Raw genomic sequence first — 27503 nt, 5'->3', positions numbered from 1 at the left:
GCTGTTTTGCATGTTCCTTAGTGTGAATGAATGGTTTAATTTCTTCTAAACAAATACCAAACTCCTACCACTTCATTCATGAAGCCTTGGAGTAATGGTATACTCATTGGGCTGAATGGCCTGTTTCTGCTCTCTCACTTTATGATCAGCCTTTAAGAGTAGTGTTATTGAACATCTGAGATTTTGCTGTGGGACAGTCATGATTTTTTTAATCGAATGCCCTGGCTTCCTCACCATTTCATAAAAAATAGTACAAACTTCTCAGTTTATCGTTTCTATTAAATACAAACTGGTTCAGGGGAGAGAAAGTCTTTGCAAAGTTTGTTCCACATCCTATTGGAACCCATCACATGCAATGTTCCCTCCCTCCACTGTCCCCATAACACAACAGAACTTACACGACAAAAACTTGAAAGAATTGCCGATGTTGTAAATCAGAAAAAAATACAAATTGCTGGACAAGTGCAGGAGGTCTGGCAGCATCAGAGTTAATGTTTCAGGTTCGTGGCCCTTTCTCAGAGCTGTCGCTAATGGCACCTTTTAAACAATCGACAGAACAGGGGTGCTAACTCCAGTCAGATATATTCCAGGAGATGCCAGATGACTGCCCATCTCGAACACTCTGGTTACCTGATATATCTGCAACACCATAAGTAGAAGTAAGCCATTCAGACCAACAAATCTGCTCGGCCATTTGATGGGATCACCGTTGATCTGATTGCCCTCAACTCCACTTTCTTGCCTTATTCCCTTAACCCTCAATACGCTTAAAAGATTAAAATCTATCTCAGCCTTGAATACAGTAAGTGACCCAATCTCTACAGTCCCATGGCAAAGAACTCCACAGATTCACTACCCTCAAAATTCCTCGTGTGCCCAAAATGGGTCACTCCTAATTTTGAGATGATGTCCAAGACTCTCCCATAAAGGGAAACAAGTTTTATCCATCTATCAAGTCCCGCACTTGATGTGTGACTCTTATCATTCTTTTCAACTCCAATGAGCACAAGTTCAACCTACAAAACTACTCTTTATTCCAGTAAAGATATTCCTACCATCAAGGGAGCCCTATAAAAAGCTCATCATATTTGTTCCCAGGATGATGGGGCTTTACTGCAGAGAGTGTTTGGGCAAACTGGACCTGTCTTTAGAAAGAAGAGGTGATCTCATTGAAACCAACCAGACACTCAGAAGGATAAAGGATAGATCAGGGCAAAATGTTCCTTTTAGTTGGGAATTCTGGAACTAAGGCAACAAATTTAAAACTAAAGGAGTCACTGTTCAGGTTGAAGCTCGAGAGATCCCTATTTATTCCAGAACCCTCATCCCATCCCCCCTCTCTGATGAAGGGTCTAGGCCCGAAATGTCAGCTTTTGTGCTCCTGAGATGCTGCTGGGCCTGTTCTGTTCATCCAGCCTCATATTTTATTATCTTGGAATTCTCCAGCTCCTATTATCTCCGAGATCCCTTTTTGCTCAGTTGCACATCACTGGAATTCCATAGCCTACACAGCTGTGGAAACTCATCCTTTGAGTATGTTTAAAGGTAGCAATTAATAGATACCAGATTGCTGATGCATAAAGGTTAATTGACTAGCATGGGTACAGAGAGCATTGATGTGCCATTAATTAATGATCTTAAGAATGTATGGTTAGTACATTTGCAGATGACACCAAAATAGATAGTGTAGTGGACAGCAAAGGTGGTTACCTTAGGAGTACAACAGGATCTTGATCAGATGTGCCAAAGAGTGATAGATGAAGTTCAATTTAGATAAAACTGATGTGCTGCATTTTGGTAGGGCAAGACTGGTTTAATAGTAAGGTCCTAGGGTGTGTTGCCAGAGACCTTGGGGTACAGGTTCATAGTTCTTAGGAAGCAGAGTCCCTAGTAAACAGGGTAATGAAGGTAACGAAGGTGGCATTTGGTACTCACCTTTATTGGTCAGTGCATTGCATATAGGAGTTGGGAAGTTGTGATGCTGCTGTATAGGACTTAATTTGCCACTTATGGAATACTGCATTGAATTCTGGTCTCCCCTTTTGCAAAGCTGTTGCAAAACATGAGAGTTTGGAAAAGATTTAAAGACTTTGCTCGGAGTTGGAGAGTTCAGACTATAGGGAAAGGCTGGGGCTACTTTCCCTGGAGCACAGAGACTGAAGGGTGATCTGAAAAAAGTCTATAAAATCATGAGGGGCATGGACAGTCAATGTCTCTTTCCCCAGGGTGGGAAAGTCCAAAAAGAAACCACACGATATAGGTTTACAGGTAAGAGTGGGGAAGATTTAAAAGGCATCTTTTTATACAAGAGAAGGTGGTATGTGTATGGAACGAGCTGCCAGAGGAAGTGGTGGAGGCTGATACAATTACAACATTTAAAAAGGCATCTGGATGGGTACATGAATAGGAAGGATTTAAGAAATATGGACAAAACGGGACTAGATTAATTTAGAATATCTGGTCAGCTTGGGTCTGTTTCCAAACTCTGGGCCTGCTCTGCCACTTCGACAGGCTGAATAGCCTACTCTGGTCCCAAGGAAGACAGTACAAGATAGGTAAGTGTGACATATGATGCAGATCTTCTGGTTAGATAGTCGCAAAAACATCTCATTGAACCTCAGTGTAACGAGGACGACATTAGGAAATTGAAGAGATCGTTGTCTGCCTGCTCCACAAATACAATCTGGAAATTGACTTCTGTCTGACTCGTCCACATCATTGCATGCCAGTGTTTGTTAATTTTTGAAAGGAGTTTTTTGTTAGTTCGCATGGGGAATCAATTACAGTTTCTCTATGCACATACCAAGTTGTTCAGATTGTTACATGAGTGCAATAGACGGCTAAGAAAATTACAGTGCCTTGCCTGGAAGTGGTTAAGACCGTAAGAAATGGGAATGGATTAGGCCATTCAGCCCCTTGAGCATACTCCTTCATTCTCAGGATCATGGCAGATCCAACACTTTCCACAACCACGCTCCCGTGTTTAATTTTAAACTGTTAAACTGGAGAATCCGAGACAATAAAGTGTGAAGCTGGATGAACACAGCAGGCCAGGCAGCATTTTAGGAGCAGAAAAGCTGACATTTCGGGGGGTCTAGACCCAAAACGTCAGCTTTTGTGCTCCTAAGATGCTGCTCGGCCTGTGTTCATCCACCTTCACACTTTGTTGTCTTGGCAGAATTTGGTACTTGTTTTGATCAAAGATATGGATTCCATGGCATCAAGGCAGCAACATCTGCAAAGGTTTCCATTTTACTTCAGCCATTTGGGGGGGGGGGGGTTGAGAATCATAGCTCATTCTCCCTACCACCAGGCCCCTCATAGCTCCCGAGTCCAACTACTTCCAGCAAAAGTTAGATCACAGGTCAGGCATGCAAAATCCTAATGCTGTTGGTTAGAATGAACTGAACATTACACAAAAAAAAGCAAGAGTTGGGCAAAACTTCATTTATTCAGATTTAAAAATTATAATGATATTGTGCATTTTTACAATGGTTGCAATCAGCTGTATGTCTAACCGGCACACACACACACACACACATACACTTCCCCATTTAAGATCTGGGCTTCACCCATTAAACTCCCTTGCACAGTAAATGTACATTGCCCTGAGGGCTCTAAGTAATGTGCAGACATGTCTGCACAGGCTGGGAAAAATTGCTGCCCTTAAATGCACCCAAAAAGAGCAATTAAATACTGGAGAAAATATTCAATAGCACTCGCTGAGTAGCACACAAAGAAATTTCAGGTTAAAACATGGGTGCAGTCTAATTTACCACCAGGACAATATCACCCCTCCCCTCAACACCACCCATTATTTGGGCCAATATCGCCAAAAATCATTTCTCTTACTCTCTGGGCTAACCAGTCCCAGCAGGAATGCACATGAGCCTTAGATAGCAAAGGACAACTAGCTATGACTGCAGCTGGAATCACTGCTAAAGACAATCCCAAAGGCCCACACTCCAGTTTTTAGGTGGGATTTCAGGAGTTATTTTTATTAATAGATTAGCAGATCAAACACACATGCTGATGGACTGTGCAATCACCAGGCATTTTTTCTCTTTCTCTAGTTTCACTGTAGACCTCAGCTTTGCTTAAAGTTATTTTTGTTATGTGTCAAGTTAATGCTATAAATTTAAAACAGGCAAACAGCATTTATACACAAATTTGGTGAGAAGGAGAGTTAAAAAAAGAGGGGGAGCGAAAGTTTAGCTTACAACAGGATTGTTTCAGGAAGCAGAGCACGTGCCCAGTGAATCTGGGAGCATGACTGGTAAATGCAAAACAATTGTCCAAACACTTCCAATTTTGGAAGGACACTGCAGTTCTGATTGGCATTCTATAGTTTTTGATTTTTAGAACTTTTATCCATCCTACACTCCCCACCCCCTCACTGGTTAGGTTTTGACGTTTCTCCCCCCGCTTCAGTTGTCATGTATAATGAACTGCTACTCCTTAACGCAAATCACTCTCTTCTCCCTGAATGGTCTTCTTGATGCGTAGAAGCATTGTAGTCAACCACTGGTCCAACCGAGAGATGGAATCATACTCCTTCACCTACAAAAAGAGAACAAAGTCAGTTTCAATGCTTTTCTTTGACTTCATACGGAACACTAACCTTGGAGCTAGGGAGTCAAGTCCCACTCCAGATGGACACTCCCCTCAGTTACTGAAGGAGTGCTACACTGTCAGAGGCTCTGTCTCTTAGGCCAGTTGATAAACTCCAGCCAGTAGAGGGAGCACCACATCACTGACTCCTGGATGGCAAATTAAACTTCAAGCCCATCTTCCTCCATCTGGCAGGCATAAACAACACTTCAGGCACAAATTCACACGGAGCAGGAGATATCTGTGTCCTGGGCTAATATTTTGTCCCTTAAATTGAGGGATTATCTCATTGTTATCATACTACCACAGTGTGGCTGGCGTGCTTTTTCCAGTGCAACAGCAATCACATGGCTTTACAACATCACAGTAGCGAAAGACATTAAAAAGCCAAGTCCTGCATTCAATATTGCAGTCAGTGGACAAACAAGGACAGGGTCATGCAGGTTCGAGAAACACATTGGGTATCATGGAATCGAACTCTTCATGTGAATTAAGCTGCCATCCTCAAGTTGATATAACCCTCACTCCTCAGTACATTTCGGAGGACATCTATACTGCTTTGTCAGCATCCTGTACGACACTGTTGGAAATAAAAGCCTTTGCCAGTTAACAATGCTTTACAATAAAATGCTGGTGATAAATACCTAAATGCCCTTGATTTCTGGATTTGGAGCTCAGTTCTACACCTATCAAATACAACAGTCAAAATCTGTTTGACTTGGCATGCTTTCCAGTGACCAGTGAGAAGAAAGCAGTCTCACGTGAAACTCAAAGCCCCTGAAGACTGGTACATTTAATTTAGATTTTAATTTAAAATTTGATTCAAATTTGAATCAAACACAAAGCACCAAGGATCTGAAATTTAAACAAACAAAAAGAAAAAAATTACTGGAGAGAAAAAAAAAATCAAGCCAGCACCTGCAGAGACAGAAAGAAGCAGTTAGTGTCTCAAGTCCAGTATGACACTACTTTAGAAACGATGGGGACTGAGAAGCTGTAATTTTATACAATTGATAACAGCAGGGGGAGAAGCAATGGTAACAGATGGCAAGAATGCTCAGTGCAAAGAGACAAAGGCAGTGTTGATGATCATACAAGTCCATACAGACACAGTAAGTGTCAAAGTGCACATGCTGTTAGCAGAGAAAACAAGATACTGGGAACAAGGTGGGGAATTTACAATTAAAACCAGTGTTTGTGTGAAGTTCAAAACAATATTAAGCCCCAAAAGGCTCTGAAGTGCCCAACCAGAAAGTGTGTTGTAGCTCCTATAGTATGAAGTTCTAACTATGGCACAGTTTGCAGTCTCAACATTAGAAAGGTGTTATAAATATTTAATCAGCATTTGTCCTCTGGACCTGGCAAATGCACACACACAAACTAAACAGTATTCCAAGAGGTGAACTGGTCTGTCAAAATAGAACACCATAGAAATATGTCATAATCCTGGATCGTTTGAAATGCAGCAAATTCTCAATAGCTGTATTGCTGGCTTAACATCCCTGGCAATGACCCAGTCCCTTGGCACTCAGCTGAAATATCTTTTTAGATTTGGCTGGACTTCAGCACTCATCCCTCTGGCTTGACAGTGCCATCATTGAATCTGTGCTGTTTAGCATACCCATTTCAGACATTAATGAACTGAATCGGTAGGCATCATACACACACCACCTCCAGCCCACTAAGCCTATGCAGATTCCTAATACTTAATTAGATCCACTAACTATCGCCCATGTACAGCATCTCTCCCTCTGTTACGTTCATGTGTCTAGCAATGTTTAGGTGTATCAAAATGTGGTGGAAGCAGGCACATCTGCTGGCAGCATGTTCCAGGCACCCAGTGAAAGCTTTTCCCCCTTCTCACTTTGAAGACATGCCGTCTTGTAGATGACCTTTCCACCCTAGGAAAAAAGCCTGACTATCCACTATCTATGCCTCAATTATCGACCTCTATCAGGTTACTCCTCAACCTCTGTATGGCTTTGGTTGAAGTCTTTAACACTTACTGCATCGGTGTAGCCATCGACATTCTGTTCTTCAAAAGCATCAAGCAACTTCTTGACCAGTTTGCATTCCCTGGAATCGGAGAAAGCTGGAAACATTTCCTCATATTTCGAAACTGCCAACTGTGGAATTAATGAAAAGCAGAGACAGTCATACTACTAGATAGGGCTGTTCTCAACAGATGCAGAAACACCTACAGTGCAAAGTGACAAAGGACAGAAGAGTATGGTAGTTCTTCCTGGTGCAAGGAAGACAATGGGTCTGCAGATGTTTAATTACCATATTAAACTATCTCAAAAGGACTACCTGTGGATGTTGATAGGACTCAGTTGCCAGAGATTTCTACATGCCTTATTCGCAAACTGTTAACCTTGAAGAAAATAAGTTACAGCTTCCTGCAAGATTTCAGCAAATGTGTCAAATGTATGAGTCCACAAGAACCATCACCTCCCAGCAAGTTGAAATTTCTATCCTTGCTTTTCAAAAAAAAAACACAACAAAATCAGACTGCTCTAATGCTTTCCATCTACAAAGAGAGAGAAGCACAGGAAACAGTTATACAAAAAAAAAGAAATTGAGATCAAGTCTTCAGTCTCATTCCAGTTACTCGATGGGACATTTCCCGTTTCCACTAGCACTAAACCACCAACTATACCAGCAATAAAGTTGTCAATCTGTATACAAAGCAGCCAAAGATAAAAGCATTACTTCTCTGATGCCAACTTACCTTAGCATTTAACATATCAATACAGAAGTGGCAGAGAGCAGCTTTAAAGAAATATTCTTTCGCACTGTACTTCAGGAGCGGGCTGTCCATGGCTGTAGTGGCTACCTATGGTGTAAAATTCACACATTCACCGCAAGGATCACATGTCAATATAATAGACTGATGAAGACAACAGGCAGGAGTGCAAATCAATCCAGTTTGATTATAACAACTTCTCCAAACAAATACTCACTTGGGGAGTTAGTGGCATAGTGAAGTTGCCACAGACTAGTAAACCGGAACCTCCAGGCCAATGCTGTGGATATGCGGATTTGAAATCCATTACAGCAGATGGAGAAATTAAGGGAGTTAAAAAAAGCCCAGAAAACAAAGTCCAGCCTAAATGGTGGCTGAGAGACCACCGTTTATTTGTTGTTTAAAAACTCATCTTGTTCACTAATGTCCTTCAGGAACTGAAGTCTGCTGTCCTTACTAATTCTGGCCTCAATGTAACTCCAGACCCACAGCAGTGTAGCTGACTCAAAGTGCCCTCTCAGACCAAGTCATTCAGTTCAAGGACATTTAGGGATGGGCAGCAAATGCTGACCTCACCACTGAAATCCATATCCCAAGAAAGAATTTTAAAAAATGTCAGTGGGTTTGTAATCGGGAAGGGACACATACGGCAGATGTCAGGGATTACATTCTCACAGTGGATCGTACTTTTAAAAAAGTGTGTTTGTGGGATGTGGGTGACACTGGATGATTTGCTGCCCAACCGGAACTGCCCCCCTAAGCAATTGCAGTCTGCGTGGTATCAGTAAACCCACAATTGTGTTAGGGAGGGAGTTCCTGGATTTTGGCCCAACAAACCCAAAAAAAAGGGAGTGACTTGGAGGGCAACTTGAAGGTGGTAATGTACCATGTATTTACAAGCCCGATCACTTTAGATGACAGATCACAGGTTTGCAAGGCGCTGTCAGAGAAGCCACAGTGAAATGCCACAATGAATATGACATACAGCACACTTATACTAGTAAATCTTTGTTAGGTGTGAGGCAAGGTGGGAAGGGGTGAGATTAGAGAAAAGGTGTCAAGAAGAAAGACCAGCTATGACCCAACACAAAGGAAACAGGAAGTTCGTTGTGGTGAGACAAACACACAACAAGATCAAGGAAAAACAGGGATAGTGTGTGAAAGGACCTAGTCCTGCTGCTATATTCCTACAATGCACAGCAAAAGCAATTACCTATCACAAGAGCTGGAATGAATACAGGATGGAGCTCCTCTCCTGAGCATTGTCTGGATGAAGCCACTCACTCACCTGCTCGTATATCTCTACAGCTTTGGGATACTGTTCAAGCTGCGCAGCATATGTAGCGACTTTCAGTAAGCACTTGTTTGCAGAACTGCAGAGCAAAAGATAACAGGCTAAAATATCTTATGGACTACTCCAGATGACCTCTAGCTTCAATATAAAGTAAAAGCCAAGCTCAGGCAGTGTATTCACACATGTTATAATTTTTGGTCATTCTCTCAGTCAGCACTTAACACTGAACATTCAATGTACAAATTCCCAGTGACAGCCAAAGCAAAATAATTTTGTACAAAGTTCCTTCCGTCAGCCCACTCTTGTAATAATAAATGAGAACAAATAAACGAATGCAACTGGAACAAATTGGTTTGAAGAACACTAAGTGAGGCACATGCTCTTACTATTCTTTGATGGGATGTGGGTATTGGTGGTAAAGCCAGCATTCGTTACCCACCCCCAAAATGGACCGATTTACGTTCTGACAAAGTCAGAGGCAGTTAAGAGTCACCCACATTGGTTATGGATCCAGTGTCTCAGGCTAGGCTGGGTAGGGACAACAGATTTCCAACCTCAAAAGGAAATTAGTGAATTAGGGTTTTTAAACTTGTAGTAAAACAGTGAAATAGAACAGTACAGTACAGGAATGGGCCCTTTGGTCCACAATGCTGTGCTGAAAATGATGCCAAACAAAACGAATCCAAAATGCCTGCCCTTAGTCCATATCCCTACATTCCTTGCACATTCATGTGTTTATCTAAAAGTCCCTCAAATGCCCTTATTGTATCTGCCTCCACCACCACCCTTTTCAGTGCATTCCACACTTCTGCCACTGTGTAGGAAACTTGCCGCTCATATCTTTGAACTTGCACCCCTTCACCTTAAATGCATGGCCCCCGTATTAGATATTTCAACTGTGGGGGAAAAGATTCTGACTATCAACCCTATCTATGAATCTCAATCCCCTTAGCCTCCGCTGATCCAGAGAAAATAGCCGTTTCTTCAAAAAAAAACAACACACACCAATGATAGTCTCAATATGGGTGACCAAGGAAACAGGTTTTTATTTCCAGAGTTCTTATTGGGATTTAATTACCACTAGTCTCCGGGGCATCAGTCTAGTTCTCTGGATTATGAGCCATCATGCTACCAGCTTGGCACTGCTTCACCCAAATTGTTTGTAAACTCACCTATTGGTAATGAAAATGTTGCTCACCTGTTAGACTCTTCGCCTTTGTAATAATCAGCTGCCTGCTCATAATGTGCAATTGCCTGCAAAAGGTAGAATTCAGCTGTTTTCACAGAAGCAACCAAATAAAAATCTCAGTCAAGACCACAGTGGATTGAAATTCTGCAGTTAACAAGTTGCACACTTTTGAAACAATAAACAAGTCCTTCCTATTTTTCAGGAATGTGGAGCATACACACTTTTTAAAAAAGGTCATGAGACTTGGATTTTCCTGGGCAGTCCATTCATTCAATTATCCTGCTGATTCAGTCAACTTCACATGACAATCTATTACTCAATGACATTGCAGTCAGTGATTTGTTCATAACTTCCTTCATTCCCTCACCTCCTCACTCAAGTAGTTTCCTCCAGCCCTATAGTCTACCAAGAGATTTGCATTCTTCCAATTCTCGTCTCTTGGCCATCTCAGGTTATGTGCACCATGGGCATTTGTCTTTAACGTCATAAACCCTGAAATTTCCACCAGAAGGTTCTGTCCCATGCATCAGCTTTAAGTCTTATTAGGTGATTGGTCATCAGCCTTAATCTTTATGGTTCGCTGTTAAATTGTGTTTGGTAACACTTCAGAAGATGTTTTATTGAAGACTCTATACAAATTCAAGCTCTTCTGATCAGCTGCTGTGAAGAACATACTAGAATCAAGTCCTTCAGTAGAAGATAATTTTATGTTCCCATTAAGAGCACATGTTCTTCTATACATTATCTGTGCGTAACAGACTAAAGGAGCCTTCTGGATCCAAGTTTCAGTAACAGACAAACATCAGCCACCCAGGAATCTTCTGTCCTCAAGCCATTAAAACAGAAACAGAATAGGGACATGGAAATTTAGTTTGACACTTAAAAAGACTATTACAAATAATCAACAGAACAGTCAGCACAAGTTTAGCTCTACTCCTTAGGGCCAATTGGATAACTACCTTCTCGATGTCCACCAACTCGCTCTCGTAAATCTCCGCTATTGATATGTGATGCTTCGCTGCAATTGTGAACCGACCCTAAACAAACAACATTGCTGTCAAATAAATCAGCATTTTGGAAAACCATGAAAACAAGCAGGACGAGATGCAAAAGGCTAGGCTTAGAACACCAGCAAGATTATCCTCCTAGATGTGACATTTGGTTAACATCAGAACTGGATGTATTCTTGCTAAAACTTTAATTCAGAAAAAAAATTGGCGAAAGCAGAAAACTACAGCCATTAGCTTAAGATAGGCACATGGAGGATGTTAAAGCAAGTCATTCTGAAAAGTTAAAGATAATTATATAGAGTCAGTAGGGTTGTGAGAAAGGGAAAGCAATTTAATTGGAGTACCTCAAGGAAAAAAGATATGCTGTGGACAAAGGAAAACCAGTGGATGTACTGTACTTAGCTTTCCAGAAAGCATGTGATAAAGGAGCCACAAATGCTATTGCAAAGGAACAAAAGCTCATGGCACTGGAGGTAACATATTTGCATACCATTTCTTATTAGCAAGAAAATGTGACTTTTCTGGTTAGCAAGATGCATATCACATGATCAGTGCTCTGGCCTCGGTTTGAAATTCAAAGTGACTTGGATGAAGGGACAGGAGATGGGTTTGTCAAATTTGCTGATGACAAAATAAGCTAGGTTGTAAACAGGACAGCAGAGACTAAAGCGAGATATAGAAGGGTTGGCAAGTTGCCAGGCATTGACAAATGGAGTACAAGAAAACGTGAAGTTGCCCATTTTGGCAGGACAAACAGAAAAACATTTAACACTAAGACTAGAGAGCTCAGAGACCCAGTGCATGGCACATGCTGTATAATCTGGATAAATGAGGATGTTACGTACTTTGGTAGCAAAAACACAAAGGCAGGTACCTGAATGGCTGTAAACAGAGACAGGAATATCTCAAGGGACCTGGGTGTTCTCATGCACCAGTCACTGAAAATAGGCAGGTGCAGCAGGAAGTAAAGAGGACAAACTATATGTTACCGAGAGGATTTGAGTGCAGGTACAATAATGTATCGCTGTAGTTATACAGGGCATTGCTGAGGCACACCTGGAATATTGTGTGCAGTTTTAGTCTCCTATTTGAGGAAGGATGTTCTTGTTATAGATGGAATACAGTGAAGGTTTAACAAATTGAATCCTGGATGACAGGACTGACATACAAGGAGAGGTCGAATTAGTTAGGATTGTATTCAGAGTTTCGAAGAGGGGATCTCATCAAAACCCAACACATTTTAGCAGGTAGAGACAGGTTAGAGGCAGAATGGATGCTCCTGATGGTGGTGACAGTCCAAAACAAGCGATCATAGTTGAGATATTAGGGGTAAATGTTTTCAGACAGAGGAGGAGAGGAGAGTTTCCCCCCCACCCCCACCCAGAGTGACGAGCCTGCAGAATTCACTACCCCAGAAAAGTGGTGCAGGCGAAAACATTGTTTTCTGGAAAGAGGTGGATGCAGACCTTGGGGCTAAAGGATGTTTGGTGAGGGAGGTGGTGTTAAATTGGGGTACTGAGCTTAATAATCAGTCATGACTGTAATGAATGGTGGAGCACGCTCAAGGGGCCAAATGGCCTATTCCTGCTCTATCTTCTTTGTTTCAATGGCCTTGAGGATGAGTTAGTATGCAGGTGCAGCACATAATTAGAAAAGCTAATGAAAAGTTATCACTTACTGCGAGGGGATATAAACATGGAAGGTTTCACATCAGTTACACAGGACACTGATAACACTATCTAGAACTCTGCACAGAGTATTGGTCATGTTATTTAAGGGCGTAACTGTGGCAGAAGCAGGTGTACTGGTCTAACATCTGGATAGGTAGGTCGTTTTATGAAGATGACAGGCCAGACTTGTATCCATCAGTTTAAAGAGCAAGAGCTGACTTGGTTGAAACAAGGTTGGAGGGGTCTTGACAGGGTGAATGTGGACAGCATCATTCCTCTTGTGGGAAGAGCAAAAACCAGGGGCACCCCTTTAAGACTGAGAAAAGGAGAAATTTGAGCGTCACAAGTCTTTGTAACTTGTTTTTAAAAATGGTGATGAGGGCAGTGTCTTTGAATATTAACACAGGAACAGAAGCAGGCCATTCAGCGAGCTTGTCCCATCATTCATTGGGATCACAGCTGACTGCAGCCTAACTCCGGACAACATGCTTTTGGCCCAAAGGCTCAATAGCTTTGCTTAACAGAATCTTTACAAATTTAAAAATAGCTGGTACAGCAGCCACTGCTGCTTGTGAAAGAATTCCAAAGCTCAATTGCCACTATGAGCAGGAAGCAGAGGTAGATAGCTTTTGAAGTTGAGTGTCTCGCCGAGCTGGTTTGTTGTTCCACAGATGTTTTGTTACCGCGCTTGTAACATCCTCAGTGCAGCTTCTGAAGTGTCGGCGTTTTCCCCACCTGGTTTTTAAACTCTGGGGGTCCGTTGCGATGGATTGCCTCACCTCCGGGGTTTCCTCCGTAGTGGAATGTACACGGAGTCGAGCCCAGTGTCTATTAATAGTGTGCTTCGTGAAGTGCCAGGCTTCCAGGGATTCTCCATAAGACATAGGAGTGGTAGTTAGGCCATTCAGCCCATCAAGTCCATTTAATCATGGCTGATGGGCATTTCAACTCCACTTCCCTGAATTCTCATGCTTGTCTCTGCCTAGCTTGTCCCAGGATCTTGGTGTTGTCCCAGTCAAAGTCATGGTTCTCCTGGTCCATGTGGATTGAGATGAGTGAGTATTGGTTGTCTTTTTGTAGACAGTTGGTACTCAGTGTACTCTTGTTGTTAGTTTCCTTCTTCTTTGTCCGATGTAGTAATTCTCAGTCTCTGCAGGGGATCTTTAGATGACATTGGTCCTATCCGTGACGGGAAGTGGGTGTTTAATTTGGATGAGCAGTTGTCGTAGGATTGATTTGTGCTTGTGCGCCACTGATGCCCAGAGGTCGTAGAGTCTTGTGCTGAGTTCTTATGTGTTCCTGACGTAGGGTAGTGTGATGAGTGCATCGGGGTGTGTAGAATCTCAGATGCTGTTGCCATCTGCAGAACAAACCAGCTCGGCAAGCCAACCAACCTCAGCCATAATCTGAGCTACAGATCCACTCCAAAACAGCAGGTAGCTTTTACTAAGTAAGGGGGTGAAAGGTCACCAGTGTAGGCAGGAACATATAATAATCAGATTAGTCACGATCATATTGAATTACAGAGTAGGCTCAAAAGATTGTGGTCTACTCCCACTCCCAATTTGTACGTGCATTAGAATAACTAGAAGCTACTTGAATTGACTTCCAGGTCTCTAGAGTGGGGGCCTGAACATAGTTTTCTGATTGAGGGCACGCAGATGACTTGTGACATTACAAATGTTTAAACTCAATATCTTACCATATCTGTATAAATCTCTATAGCCCTGTTCAAACAATTAATGGCCTCTGGAAGGGGGAAAAAAACAAATCACATTAAAAAGAAAAATTAGCAATTTCACCCGAAAGTATATCTTGCTCTCTCCGTGCTGTTTTGTTACTCATTCAGCTGGAGGGGGCTGGTAAAACATTTGCAAACATTCAAACTGAGCTGATAGGAATTGTTTGCTTGACAGTCATTTGACGTTACTAAAATTTGTCAGTTTCTTCTCAATTTCTCCAACATTAAATGGATAGCATGAGAGATGTAGGGTTATTGCTCTTTCTGATGCAAGGGCATATTGCTTGCCTGTCAAAATTTGGCACCAAGTTCTCTTAGCACTGAGCTGAGAGGTGGAGGAACATGCACCCAGATTGCACTTGTGACAAGGCAGTTGAATTTCTAATCTGACTGGTGCGGCTGTGTCCATTCCTGGTTTGGATTCTTCCATTAAACAAAGGGGGCTAAAATGTCAAACGCACTAGAAACCTTTTTGGCCCCACTGGCCATACAGGGCTGGCAGGAAGACAATGTTCCTGGAGACTCGGTTTTGGAGAACAAAAGCCTGGATTTCTTAAAGGCCAGTCATCATTACACTGTAAATGGGAGCTGCAGTAAGGGACTCTGTAGAGACCCCACTGTAGCAGACTCCGGAGAAATTCCCTGGGAAAATTGAAGATTCCACTTGGCAGTTTCTCTGCCTGGAAGTCCATGCAAATCTCCATTTTAAACCAGAATTGAGGGTTCTAATGCAAATCAAGTAAAATACTAACTTCAGGAGAAGTTATCATTTTTACATAACCTAATGTCCAAGTAACTAATTGATTGACCCCACATTTATCCCTCACACTAACCACAATTCCCCCAGACTCCTTACACCACAAAGACAGGAGATGTTTATCCACCCCCTCCAACTCACACTGGTCAATAACCCCTTTGACCAGTCCTCTCCACCCACTTCCCAGCTGCACCCATGGTTCCCATCAATGTCAGAATAAGAGATAGACCATTTAAGACCAAGCTGAGGAAATTCTTTGGAAAATGGTGAATCTTTGGAGTTCTCTAACCCAGGTAGCTGTGGAAGCTTTGACTTGAAGCTACTCTCTGACTAAGGAATTTACAGATTTCTAGGTACTAAAAACATCAAGGGAAGTGTGGGGCAAGAGTGCCAAGGTAGATGATCAGCCACAATCTAGCTAAAGGCCGGAACAAGCAATGGATTACTCCTGTTCCTATTTCCTAACATTGATTTCCAACTCCCCACTAGTCAGCATGAGAACTCCAGGACTACGTCATCATACAAACAATCTCTCCAGTAACGCTGTTCTGTTTACACAGCCTCTAGAATCAGCTCCCTCTCCAACCTTTCATCTCAGTCACATGAAGAGATTGTTGAGCTGGTACAAAAATGGAGGAACATTTTCTTTAAAGCCAGCTATTACTGTCTGGATGTCAGTAAACAAGTCTTCATTTATATGACCCTGTACAATAATTCAATCACAGCTAGTTAGGCTCATTTTAATTGTCTAAACTTGCTATTATTGATGCCCTGACAAAACAGCTTCAAAATTTACAGAATAATTACTTTTCTTAAATAAAATACAAGAAAGGCAGGGTATCTAGATTGCACTTCAGGTCGCAAGGAACATAATGGCATTGAAATACAATCAGAATGTGAATTAAAGTGCAATTTTAAGCAATGAGTGTTTAGAATTTATTTTGAAAACTTTTGCTTTGCAAATAGAGTCACTTTGTAATATGAGGCAGAGTGTGTTTACCTTGGGGATCAGCTTTTTTGAAGGCATTTCCTGCATCCACAAAGTTTGTAGCTGCATCATGTTTGCTCTGCAAGTGGAGGTGGAGTTTAGCAGCCTCACAGAAGGCATTACCTGCAGCTAAAGAGAAACTTGCACACATTAGAAGCGGTGGGGTGGGGGGGGGTGAAGAATTATAGGAGAACTAAAAACAGTACATATGACCAAAGAGTGTAGAGGGGTCTGCAAATAATCTTTGTTAAATAACAGCAAATGCGTACAACATGCATGCATGCTGGCATTGCAGTTCACATGTAAAAATTTTGTTCCTATCCCTGATTATATGCAGACCAGGAAAGTGCAGGAAAAAGCATTTTATATAAATTGAATTGATCAAGCAATTTTATCTACATTAAAATCCAAATGGGAACATCCAGGGTTTCTTATTTTTAATCTAAATGCTAACGCTTAGCATCCAAAACATTAACTCTGGTAACCTAGCCCTCAAGGTCCAGGAAATAAAAGAATGATGCTTGTGTTTCTATGTGCTGGTTATGCTCACTGCACAATCAAGTGACCCCAGTTGCTAAGGTGCCCCAATACATTTATCAAACAAGTAGCCAGCTGCTATGCAGTTGGCTCTGGGTCTGAGTTTGATAAATAAATCGTATCCTAACTCTGTGAGCAGTCAAAGATCACAAAGACAGACCAGCCCACAGGCTTTACACGTGCTCAAGGCTCCAGTCCTTTTGTCTCAGGGGATGTGGCTGCCACTAGTTTCCCGTCGTTATTTGTCCTTGAAGCAAGTGGTTTGCTCAGCCATTTCAGAAGGCAGTTAAGAGACAGCTATATTGCTGTGGGTCTGGACCACCGGACCAGGTAAAGACGACAGATGTCCTTCCCTAAAAAGGCCATTAGTGAACCAGATGGGTTTTTACAACTAACGATAATAGCTTCATGGTCCATGTTGAAACTAACTTTTGTCAGCTGAATTTAAATGCCACATGTCATGGTGACATGTGAACCGATGCCCCCAGCCTAGGCCTTTGGATTACCAAAAATACCAATCCAGAGCCATTAACACCATACCATCCCATCCCATCCCATCCTACACCCTCCAACACCAAAATGGTGGAGTACCAATAGATGTTTGGTGTTTGCCAGCTCAACACTTCCCTTCCTGGGCCAAGATTATCCTAGGATATTGAGCATAACACCCAATTGACATTTCTCTCCACTTAAGGTCAGCAATGGATTTGATGTTTTAAAAGGATATGTAAACATGATGTGTGCTTGTTCCAGCTGGGTCCCTGCTCCTGGTACAGCAGATAATTAATTTCTTGGTGAAGTCAGCAGTCAAATAAAATTTAAAAAGGGAAACCAAGAAACATTAGAAACTGGCTAGACTAATCACAATGCAGCCCAAATGGTCTGTTCAGTAGCTAAACTTACCACTCCAGTTTTTGGCCATCTTAAACATGTTTGCAGCCCTGGCATACATTTCACATGCTTCTTCTAATCTAGACGATCCCCTGAACAGAAAGCAAGAAAGATGTTAAAATCTGAACAAGGCCACAAGGTGGAAGAAACTTAGTCTCCAGTCCACAAAGAAATTGTCACTAGATTGGGAGCTTCAAGACATTTAGGATAAAGAGACTAGAAAATGTTTCAAATGTGAGCAGGAGCTGTAGTAGCCTCAAATCCATGGTAGCAGCTACACTGCTAAAAGCTCCAAGCTGAAATCCTACTCTGGATACTTTATTGTACAATTCAGCTGACACTTAACGAAGATACAGAGGGCATGCTGCACTAACAGTAGTGACACTGTCTTGGAGATGTTAACCCAGTTTGTTGCTCCCCCTCAGATGGGGGCAAAAAAATTTGGTCATAGCTCAAGAGTCCAGGAGTCCTCCCCAACGTCTTAGCTAAAGTTTATCCCTCAATCAATATCATCTGATAAGATTACTGACTGCAGTTTGCGGTATCCTGCATGCAATTTACATCCTACTTTGCAATGGTCACCGCATTTCATTGTATTTATTGGCTGTAAAAGGGCTTTGGGACTTTATGACAATATATAGAAGTGTTTGCATTCTTGAAATTTAAGTCTGAAGGATTGAACTACAGCAAATATAATCTGGGGGATCCTGGAATGGAATAAAAATGCTATCAAAATAGAAAGCATTTTAATATTCAACACCAACTAACTTTATCTAGGATCGTGGAAACTCATTTAGAAAGGCCTCCACACAGTCAGTTTCACAAACACTTGATAATGACTGAAGTCCTTTCTTTCCTTAGGAGAAGGCTGTTTATTGCGTGATGAAGTATTCCTTTAAAGATGGATTTGTTCTAGTCTAGCATGTTGTAAATGTGGTGCGGAGGTGTCTGCTCCATTAGAGTAAGTAGCTTTGAGTTTCTTAAAAAAAAACTAGACAAAAGCATGAGTGGGTGGAGTCAGGCTCACAGACCCAGGGATTTCATTTTGATTTCAGTTGAAGTTGAAACTCAGATACATCTCTCAATGTTTTCTGTTTTTCCTTTCTCCTGGACTGGAGAAATTGTAAGTGAGGGAAATCTGTTTGCTGAATTTGCCTTTGCCAAGCATGTGTTTATTGGATGTTGCCCACGAACATTTCATAGGTAGTACTTGACGTATATATTATTGATAGAATTAAAGTTACATTTTTTGTTTGTATTTTGGCAGTGTTGTAAGATGTGTTTTGCTTAAAGCCTATAGTTTGATCAATTGAATCAACTCTGCAATGCAGCACCTTATACTTGCCTTAAAATAGGGTCGAGGCTAACTTTTGTCCTATCTCCTTTATGCAATTTAATGGGGTTTGGTCTGGTCCATAACTATTAGTCATGCGACTTCTGCAAAACTGCCCTTGAAAACAAGTGAGCTGGCAACGTTATCTTAAAAACATAACTATAACTGACTCCCTAATGTCAAACCTTTACCTACAACACTCTTCAAAAACTGAATTTCTGAACAGCCAAGGATAGCTGTTTTCTCAGTCCAGGAAATATATTTTCAGGAGTTGGCAGTCGCTCAGCTGTAAAACAATGCAAAGGAGAAGGTTTTTTTAAAAATAAAATAATCACATTTAAAGGATATGCAGGTGAAGGGCATCAATTAGGTTTCTGTGCACATATAAAGAAAGACTTCAATGGTTACTGGGTACAACCAAGAGCTGGAATGAATAAATGCCTCCCTGAAACAATTAGTTTAAGCCTGTAGATTCCATTTTGATCTCTTTCATAGTGTCTCGCTGTGCCCAATTTGCTGCAAGTCTTCTACAACCAGTGTGGCAAAGGTTGGAAGTACATCAGCTCTAAAATGATATTTGTATTGAAGTTTGCATTAAAGTTGTGTTTTGGTTACAATGTTCCTTTAAGCATTATAGGGATAAAATGAATACATCAATTGGCTGATCAAAGAGCATATACAGTCTTTTAGGGATTGACTTGTTTAATTGATTCAGTTTGATAGCTTAAAGAGTATAACACAAGTTTAGCGTCTAGTTGGTAGTGCTCCTACCTTTAGGCTCCAAAAATGTGTTCCAACATCCCAGAACATATGATTAAGAATATCTGACTCCTGGACAGACAGTTGGGACAGTAGGCAGGAGGCAGACCTGAGATTCTGCATAAATTAAACATCCAGCTTCATAATTCAACACCTGGCTGGAAATCCAATTAAGACAAGAAATTGTGATTGTCCAATGACAAACAAGGTCTTCTGACATTTCATCACCATTTCTTGTGGGAAATACATACATGTTACATAACCCTCTCAGGAAACTGATTGCTGGAGGTGCTGAGATTGCTTTGGAGGAAAAATTTGAATAGAGAAGCGAACAAGGTAAATAGTTCTGGCACAGCAGGCTGCATGGGACAATGATCTTTGCACAGGAACAATCCGAGATGGCGTTTGCAACTGGATGATAATCAGCCCTTTGTCCAGTAGAAATTAAAGTATTTTGTTCAAATAAGGACTAGTCTTATTGGGAGTGATGTCATCTCAGTGCATGACCACTCTCTCAAACATGTTTGCATTTCTAAAGTGGTCCACATAATCAGCTTCAAAACAAAGATCCTTTTCATCCTACAAATTTTATAAAAGTTTGTCTACATACTTGTATGAAGGGGTCTAACACAGAACAGTAAACTTCGCTTCCCTTCCCCTATAAACACAGGCTTGCATCAAAAGATAGCAAAATTCTTCCACTACCACAGGAAGAACATAGGTACTACGTCACATTTCCCAAATATATGCATAGCATGGCAGCTCAGTGGTCAGCACTCCTGCACATTCCCACAGTTTGATTCCAGCCTTGGGCAGTCGTGGAGTTTGCATGTTCTCCCTGTGTCTGTGTGGATTAGGTGGATTGGCCAAGCTAAATTGCCTATAGTATCCAGGGATGTGGGGCTAGGTGGATTAGCCGTGGGAAATGCAGGGTTACAGGGATGGGGTGGGTCTAGGTGGGTTGCCCTTCAGAGGGTCAGTGTGCACTTGATGGGCCAAGTGGCATGCTTCCACACTGTGGAGATTTTGTGATTCTGCAATACACAATTTGGAACTGAATGAATATTTTGAGAAATCAAAGCAGTGTGTAATCATCACAACACTTACTGCTGAAAGGTAAACCTGAATTCTTTAAAAAAAAAATACTGTTTGATCTCAGGACTTCTTTTAGAAAAGGAACAAATGGAGTTCGATTGTGATTACATTTTGGAAATAATTGGTCTGAGCAAAGTCTATTTCTTGCAGTTTGCTGTTTCCACAGACCATCTGAAGAACTAGAGCACAGAGGTTGTTAGGGACCTGTGCCCATGTCCAAATGATATTTCAGTGATCGCATAATACACTTAAAAGTAAAGCAGGGACAGTCTCTCCAGTGTTCTGCTCAATACTTCCCTCTTGGCCAATAACCACCAAAACATATCGTTTTGTCATGGTTATAATCACTGATGTGGGATCTTGCTGTGCACAAACTGACTGCCATGCTCCTCGCATTAAAAATCTCTTCAGTGTTGAAAAGTGCTTAATTTGCTGTAAAGCACTTTAAGGTTTCCCGAGATTGTGACTTTATACAATTGTATTCCCTTTGTTGGCAGACAGCAGTTTTCCTGAAGTGGAAAATGGTTTTAATAGAATTTCAAAAGAATCATTTGTCAGGCGGTAGAAGTATTTCAACATGTTGCAAAATTAAACCTAGGTACAAAACTTCCTAGTTCTGCAACTTGCACACAGCAAGCATAAAAAAGGATAACATGGCAGTTACCGCTTCTGGGTTAAGCAGAAATAACCCCAACTCCTACACACTTCAGATGGCCCTCCAAAGTTATCCTCAACAGAATAGCACACTTTTTTTTGCTGAACGTTTGACAGAGCATGAGAAATGTCATGAGACAATATCAGGCCCATCACATTTGGATAGGCAGCAGTTTATATTCAGCTTCTAGCAACAGCAACCAACATAGTGAATCTGGACATTGGCCTCAGGGATTTAAGGCAGCTGGACCTTGAGTGAACATTGCATAATAAAAACCAACATGAGTTTGTTTCTGAACTTTTCCATCTCCATTTTTCAGCTTTATTAACACAAATTTGGAACAACTACCAATCTCCCATGCTATTCTGAAACCTGGAGGGTATGGGGAGGGAACAAATTGATGAAGATTTCTAGCTGAAGCCTCAATCAATTTCTTTTGGTAGGAGGCATGAAAGAAAGCAAATCCAAGATGCCAGCAATAAATTGAACTTGCAATAAGGCAAAGTATTGCAAAAATTGACTGCATTTTGTTGCTCACAACTCCTCTACTACCTGAAGCACCACAGAAACTGGGAATATTGTCCTTCTTTCCTGACCCTAGTTAGGCATTACCAGGTTAACCAAAATAGTAGACAAAATGTTGTTCTCAGGCTTTGCATTTTCATGAAAAACAAACAGATGGCCTGAAGCAATTAACAGTCAAACAGTTTGAAAGTTTTCATGGAACACATGCAAAGCATTTTTTGCCTATCCATCTGCTGTAATGCAAGGAAATGTACCAATCTGTACACAATAAAGCCCCACAAAGTAATTAAATAAAGCAGCTTAACTGTTTGGCTAAGGAATGTCAGCACAAACATTTTCCTGCACTTGAAATTTTAAAATTCGTTATATGTGGGCATCACTTGTTAGATAGGCATTTATTGCCCATCTCTAAGAGGCAACTACATTGCTGTGGGTCTGGAGTCATATGTAGGCCAGACCAGGTAAGGATGGCAGTTTGCCTTCTTAAAGGATATTACTGAACCAGTTGGGTTTTTTTTCCCCTGACGATGGATCCATGGTTGTTAGGCTTAATTCTAGATTTCCACCCCCCTAATTGAATTCGAATTTCAACATCTGCCATCGTAGGTTTCAAACCTAGGTTCCCAGAAAGTTACTTTGGTCTCTGGATTAACAGTCCAGTGATGAGTATCACTGGGCTGTCACCTCCCTGGAATAGCAATCAAGGATCTTTCACATCCACTTGAATATGGATGCTGCCTCATCTGAAATATAGCAGCTTCAGTAATGTATGGTGTTTCTGCACTGAAGCACCAACATAGACTTTGTACAAGTGCCCAAAGCTCAGTTTCACTTTAGAACATTTCAAAACAAGAGACATTTACAGTTCTGAGGGATGGGGCTGGGGTACCCATTGGACCAGAAGCATGAAATCTACTTCCTCTCCACAGATGATGCCAGATCTTAGTTTTTCTAGCAATTTTTAAAACATTTTGTTTATGCATTTATGTGGCTCCTTTAACAGAAAACTCCAAGCACAAATTTTAAACTAGCACAGTTGCTTAGAAACTCAAAGGAGCAGGTTTTAGAAAGCATTTTAAAGCTGGCTAGAGAAATGGAGATGACTGGGGAAATTCCACAGCTTAGGGAGGAGGCAGATGAGACCAAAAGAACACAACAGCTCAAGCAATATCAGTTCATTACAGAGCAGAGCAGGGGGAATGTTAGGGGTTGACCATTTGCTGCTTGCATGCTAAAGAATGCAAGAAAAAAAAATTTAAAAAAGTGTACTTCTAGCCAGAAGTACGCTCAACTAGACTTCCTGAGCCAAGTGACTGCCAACTCAGGCAGACTAATAAGCTCAATAGCTGATACAGCAATGTGGCACAAACAATGCTACTCAAGCATTTGTCAAAAGTGATGGTGCCAGCTCTTAATTAAAGAGCACAGCCTTTGCCAAGCATTCATCTGAAGTATAAGCATGCTGTATTAGAACGCTAAACAGCAGAGGAGATTGCATGAAGGAAGAAGGGTATCAAGAGAGCTCAGAGCAAGTGAAGTGGAAGGCCCTCATGAGCGTAATTTGCTGGATTTTTAAAAATTCTTTCATGGGAAGAGGGCTTCGCTAGCTAGGCAGTATTTATCTGCCCTCTGGGCAATAAGAGTCAACCACATTGCTGTGTGCCTGGAGTCACATGTAGGCTGGACTAGTTAAGGATGGCAAATTTCCTTCCCTAAAGGAAATTAGTAAACCAGATGGGTTTCTTCTCCCCACCCCCTCCTCCACCCAACAATTAAGTGGATTACATGGTCAATAGACAATTTCAGGTTTTTCTTGCTGAATTCAAATTCCACCATCTGCCATGTTGGGATTCAAACCCAGCACCCCAGAACATTATCCTGTGTCTCTGGATCAACAGTCTAGAGACAACACCATGGGGCCATTGCACCATCTATTTGTTAGGGATGGCTACAGGAAGTTTCAATTTACAAAAGAAGTGTCTCAGTTATAATGGGAACTGCAGATGCTGGAGAATCCAAGATAACAAAGTGCGAAGCTGGATGAACACAGCAGGCCAAGCAGCATCTCAGGAACACAAAAGCTGACATTTCAGACCTCTCTGATGAAGGGAGCTTTTGTGCTCCTGAGATGCTGCTTGGCCTGCTGTGTTCATCCAGCTTCACACTGTTGTCTTGTCAGTTGTTGGTTTCAATGACTTTGTTACATCAAGATATTAGTGATAATAGACCACATTCATTTTGGCTGTTTGGGTCATAGTGGTTCAGGCAGCACAGTCTTGATGAGACTGGCAAACTTTTCAGGAGTTGTTCAGAGAACACCACACGAAGAGTGGGAGGCTTTCAACGGCAACTGATTAACAATTGTTAATTTTAGAATTGAGAGATAAAAGGAATAGTGCAGAAAATTTGGATTTATGGAATTAAGTTACAGATCAGCCACCATATATGAGGACAAGATTAAATGGCAAAAAAAATCTGCTCCCTTGCTGTGGAATTGTGTATATTTTGTTTACACTCTGGTGGTAAATTATTCAAAAAGGAAAACCAAATGATGGCAGTTTCTTCAAGGTCACACATTGCAAATACAGATTGTTCTGAAGTCAAGATTCTTGGTAAATTCAACAGACAAAACCTTTTTACAAAGCTAAACAGTAATCTCCCCCTTTGGGCCCTTTTGTAACAAAAGTAACCAGCATTCAAAAGCAGCTAAGTACTGTAGTGTGTCCTCACATGCTCAATTCAGGTAACACTGGATGGTGATCAGAGATAATGGGAACTGCAGATGCTGGAGAATCCGAGACAACAAAGTGTGGAGCTGGATGAACACAGCAGGCCAAGCAGCATCTTAGGAGCACAAAAGCTGACGTTTCAGGCCTAGACCCTTCATCAGATGAAGGGTCTAGGCCCAAAATATCAGCTTTTGTGCTAAGATGCTGCTTGGCCTGCTGTGTTCATCCAGCTCCACACTTTGTTAACACTGGATGGTGAATGGTAGCCCATGAAATGTAACTTGCTGCCAGTGCTTTATGATTGAAGGTGGGTATGAACGTCAGCCCAGTGTTTGCCATTCAACTTTAGCTAATTGGAATGATGGCCATTGAAAAGTTGTTTAAAACCATTTCAAAAATCACTGTTCAACTGCAGAAACAAACTGGAATATGACAATAACTGCTACAGAACAAAACAATGGTTGTCAAACTCATTGGTCCCAAGTGCCCCAATGACAACTCAGAAGAACAAAAGAATATAATTCACTTTAGGGGTCACTGTAATGCACAGGTAGCACCCCTACCTTTGGGCAAAGAGGTTCAAATTTCACCGGCCTGGAGATGTGTTGTAACAGATTAAAAATAATTATGGCTGACATTTCAGGAGATGAATCCAGTCCTAAAATTGCAAATCAAATAACAAGATACAAGCTTATATTCATGGCTCATCCAAACTGTTGAAACCACAACGTAAATTCATACAGCATCTCTCCTGTACACAACATTCCAAAGACTTGGAACTTGAATACTAGACAAAAATTACATTTTCATAGTTAGCTTCCATATAGTTTTCAACCTGCTCATGGATTCAGTGACAATATAGTGAAGGAGACAGAGACAGAATTACAGGACAGCTGCACCACTGTATCACCAAAAGCTTGTGGCCTCCACACTGTTCAAAGCTCCTTTAAAAGTTCACATAATAAAATTGTAACATGTTAACGGGAGAGTCAAAAGATCACGGACAGGTGTCCCAATCTAGAGACATGGCCATCCAATCTTCATAGGCACTTTTCTGCAGCACTGAGGGGACATACACATCAGTGTGGTGCCATTAGTGAATGCTCATGGGGTTACTAATTACTAGTCCAATGATGTTACTACCTAACCACTGCCTCTGGCAATGGGACTTGCTGTGTGCAAATTGACTGCTACATGACCAAAATTGCAATAGCCACTACAAAGCAGTTGTTGGCTATCATGTTCTTTGATAAATCCAGAAGTCATAGGAGCCCTACAATTGCAACATTTCCTTGTCAAATAAAACTCTAGCATTGATGCAGGCTGTCAACTGAGCTGAAGTGTTTGTTTATTGCAAGGTAGTCAGGGAAAAAAGAGACGTCAAATTAATCCCTGATCATCATTAAAACTTCTCCCTAGGTAAACTGTCCAATGCAATGTTTTAGCAATAAAATACAACTTTATTTAAAAGGCACTCACTGATTTTAGGCTCCTGAAGGGATAAGATGTTTATTAAACTAAATTGGCTGGATTAAAAAAATTAGACAATTTATTTATGGAACAGATCAGCTGCAAAATGGAGCATTCAGCAGATTCATCCACAGATGAACCTAATCCAAATTACTGAATTTATCACACTAACCTCAGCCTGTCACTGTCAAGCTTGAGGGGCACTGGGCCTTTCAATAATTATGCGTAGGAGCTTCTGAACTCAAGTCCATTGAGTCCATTTGTTATAGCAGGAACAAACTGTATCACATCTTTGAGGGCATTTCATGACCAGTTACTTCCAAGAATTCACTCAAGCATATGGAAGCAACAATCAACACAGACAGAAAGCAAGACACAAGATCAATTAGCATTATAAATAGGAATTACAGATCGATTCACACCATTAGAACATGAAGATCCGACTGTGCAGACAAAACTTAGGGTGTGCACTGTAGACAAGAAACAACACTGCTCAATATGCAATGTTGACCTGTCAGATTAGATTACTGGCTCAAGAGCTAAAGGCAAACATGAGATAACCCACTGAAGGCCTGGCTTAATAACCACACCTGACATTAGTGTTTGTTAAATCTTTACTCAGAGTGGTAAGGGCATGGAATGCCCTGTTTGCAACAATAGTAGACTCACCAACTTCAAGAGCATTGGATAAATATATGGATGATAATGGAAGAGTGTAGGTTAAATAGGCTTCAGATTGGTTTCACAGATCAGAACAACAGCAAGGGCTGAAGGGCCTGTACTGTACTGTAATGTTCTATGTAAATCAGGCTCAAAAAGTAACAGCAAGCTTATATTAACCAGCCTTGTAGGACCCACAGTAGGCTGTACATTTACTAACCAGTTCAAGAACAGACAACCAGTGTTTATTAGCCTAGCCCTGCAAGGACTACCCCTCACCTCAAACTTATCAACCTGCTCCTGGATAGATCTCTCTCCCACCCTCCCCAGAGGGTGTTAACCAGGCCCTTACATGGAACATCACCCCACCCACCCCAGGTTTATTAACCAGCCCCTGCACTGACACTCCCCAAATTCCCAAAACCCCTGCCCAGTCGCCTCAGGGCTTTGGTCAGCTCAGCCTGGCCTGGCCTGGCCCGGCCCGGCCCAGCGCGCACACACACACACACACACCGCCCCCCCAGGGTTTGGTCAGCCCTGCGCTGCCCCTGCCCGGGACACCCCCCAGGGTTTGGTCGGTTTGGTCAGCCCTGCCCCTGCCCCTGGCCGGGACACCCCCCCAGGCTTTGGTCAGCCCGGCCCAGCTCAGACACCATCCCGCAAAGAGGCGGCATGTTTATTAACCACTCACCCGAACAAGGACGCCATGAAGGATCGGGCCGAGCGGACCTTCTTCTCGGCCTCGGCCATCAGGCCCATTGCCTCCCGCTCCTTGGCCGAATTGTCCATCGCCGCTCGAGCCCCAGCCGCGACCACTCTCCCGACGTCACTTCCGCCGCCCTT

General features: G+C 41.8%; 1 protein-coding gene across 1 annotated transcript; it reads right to left on the bottom strand.

Moving 5' to 3' along the window:
- Positions 1-3432: 3432 nt before the first annotated feature.
- On the bottom strand, positions 3433-27503 carry LOC125447792 (alpha-soluble NSF attachment protein). The gene is made up of 10 exons (XM_048522516.2): positions 27352-27503; positions 17447-17526; positions 16019-16135; positions 14223-14269; positions 10800-10877; positions 9850-9905; positions 8646-8730; positions 7343-7447; positions 6618-6737; positions 3433-4560 (listed from the first exon to the last, which is right to left on the bottom strand). The coding sequence occupies exons 1-10, from the start codon at positions 27447-27449 to the stop codon at positions 4459-4461; spliced, it is 888 nt and encodes a 295-aa protein (XP_048378473.1). The 5' UTR covers positions 27450-27503; the 3' UTR covers positions 3433-4458.

This window comes from Stegostoma tigrinum, chromosome 39 (genome assembly GCF_030684315.1).
Source record: "Stegostoma tigrinum isolate sSteTig4 chromosome 39, sSteTig4.hap1, whole genome shotgun sequence".
In the NCBI taxonomy this organism is placed as follows: Eukaryota; Metazoa; Chordata; class Chondrichthyes; order Orectolobiformes; family Stegostomatidae; genus Stegostoma; species Stegostoma tigrinum.
The sequence above is the reverse complement of the archived record's forward strand: the minus strand, read 5'-3'. Positions and strand labels throughout refer to the sequence as shown.

What these genes read in the sequence shown, in the direction of transcription:
- LOC125447792 (XM_048522516.2), bottom strand. Translation starts at nt 27,449, where the DNA reads ATGGACAATTCGGCCAAGGAGCGGGAGGCAATGGGCCTGATGGCCGAG. An exon ending in AGTTGGTGGACATCGAGAAG is followed by an intron (nt 9,906 to 10,799) that starts GTAGTTATCCAA and finishes TACCTTTTGCAG; the next exon opens with GCAATTGCACATTATGAGCA. An exon ending in AAAGGCGAAGAGTCTAACAG is followed by an intron (nt 8,731 to 9,849) that starts GTGAGCAACATT and finishes TTTGCTCTGCAG; the next exon opens with TTCTGCAAACAAGTGCTTAC.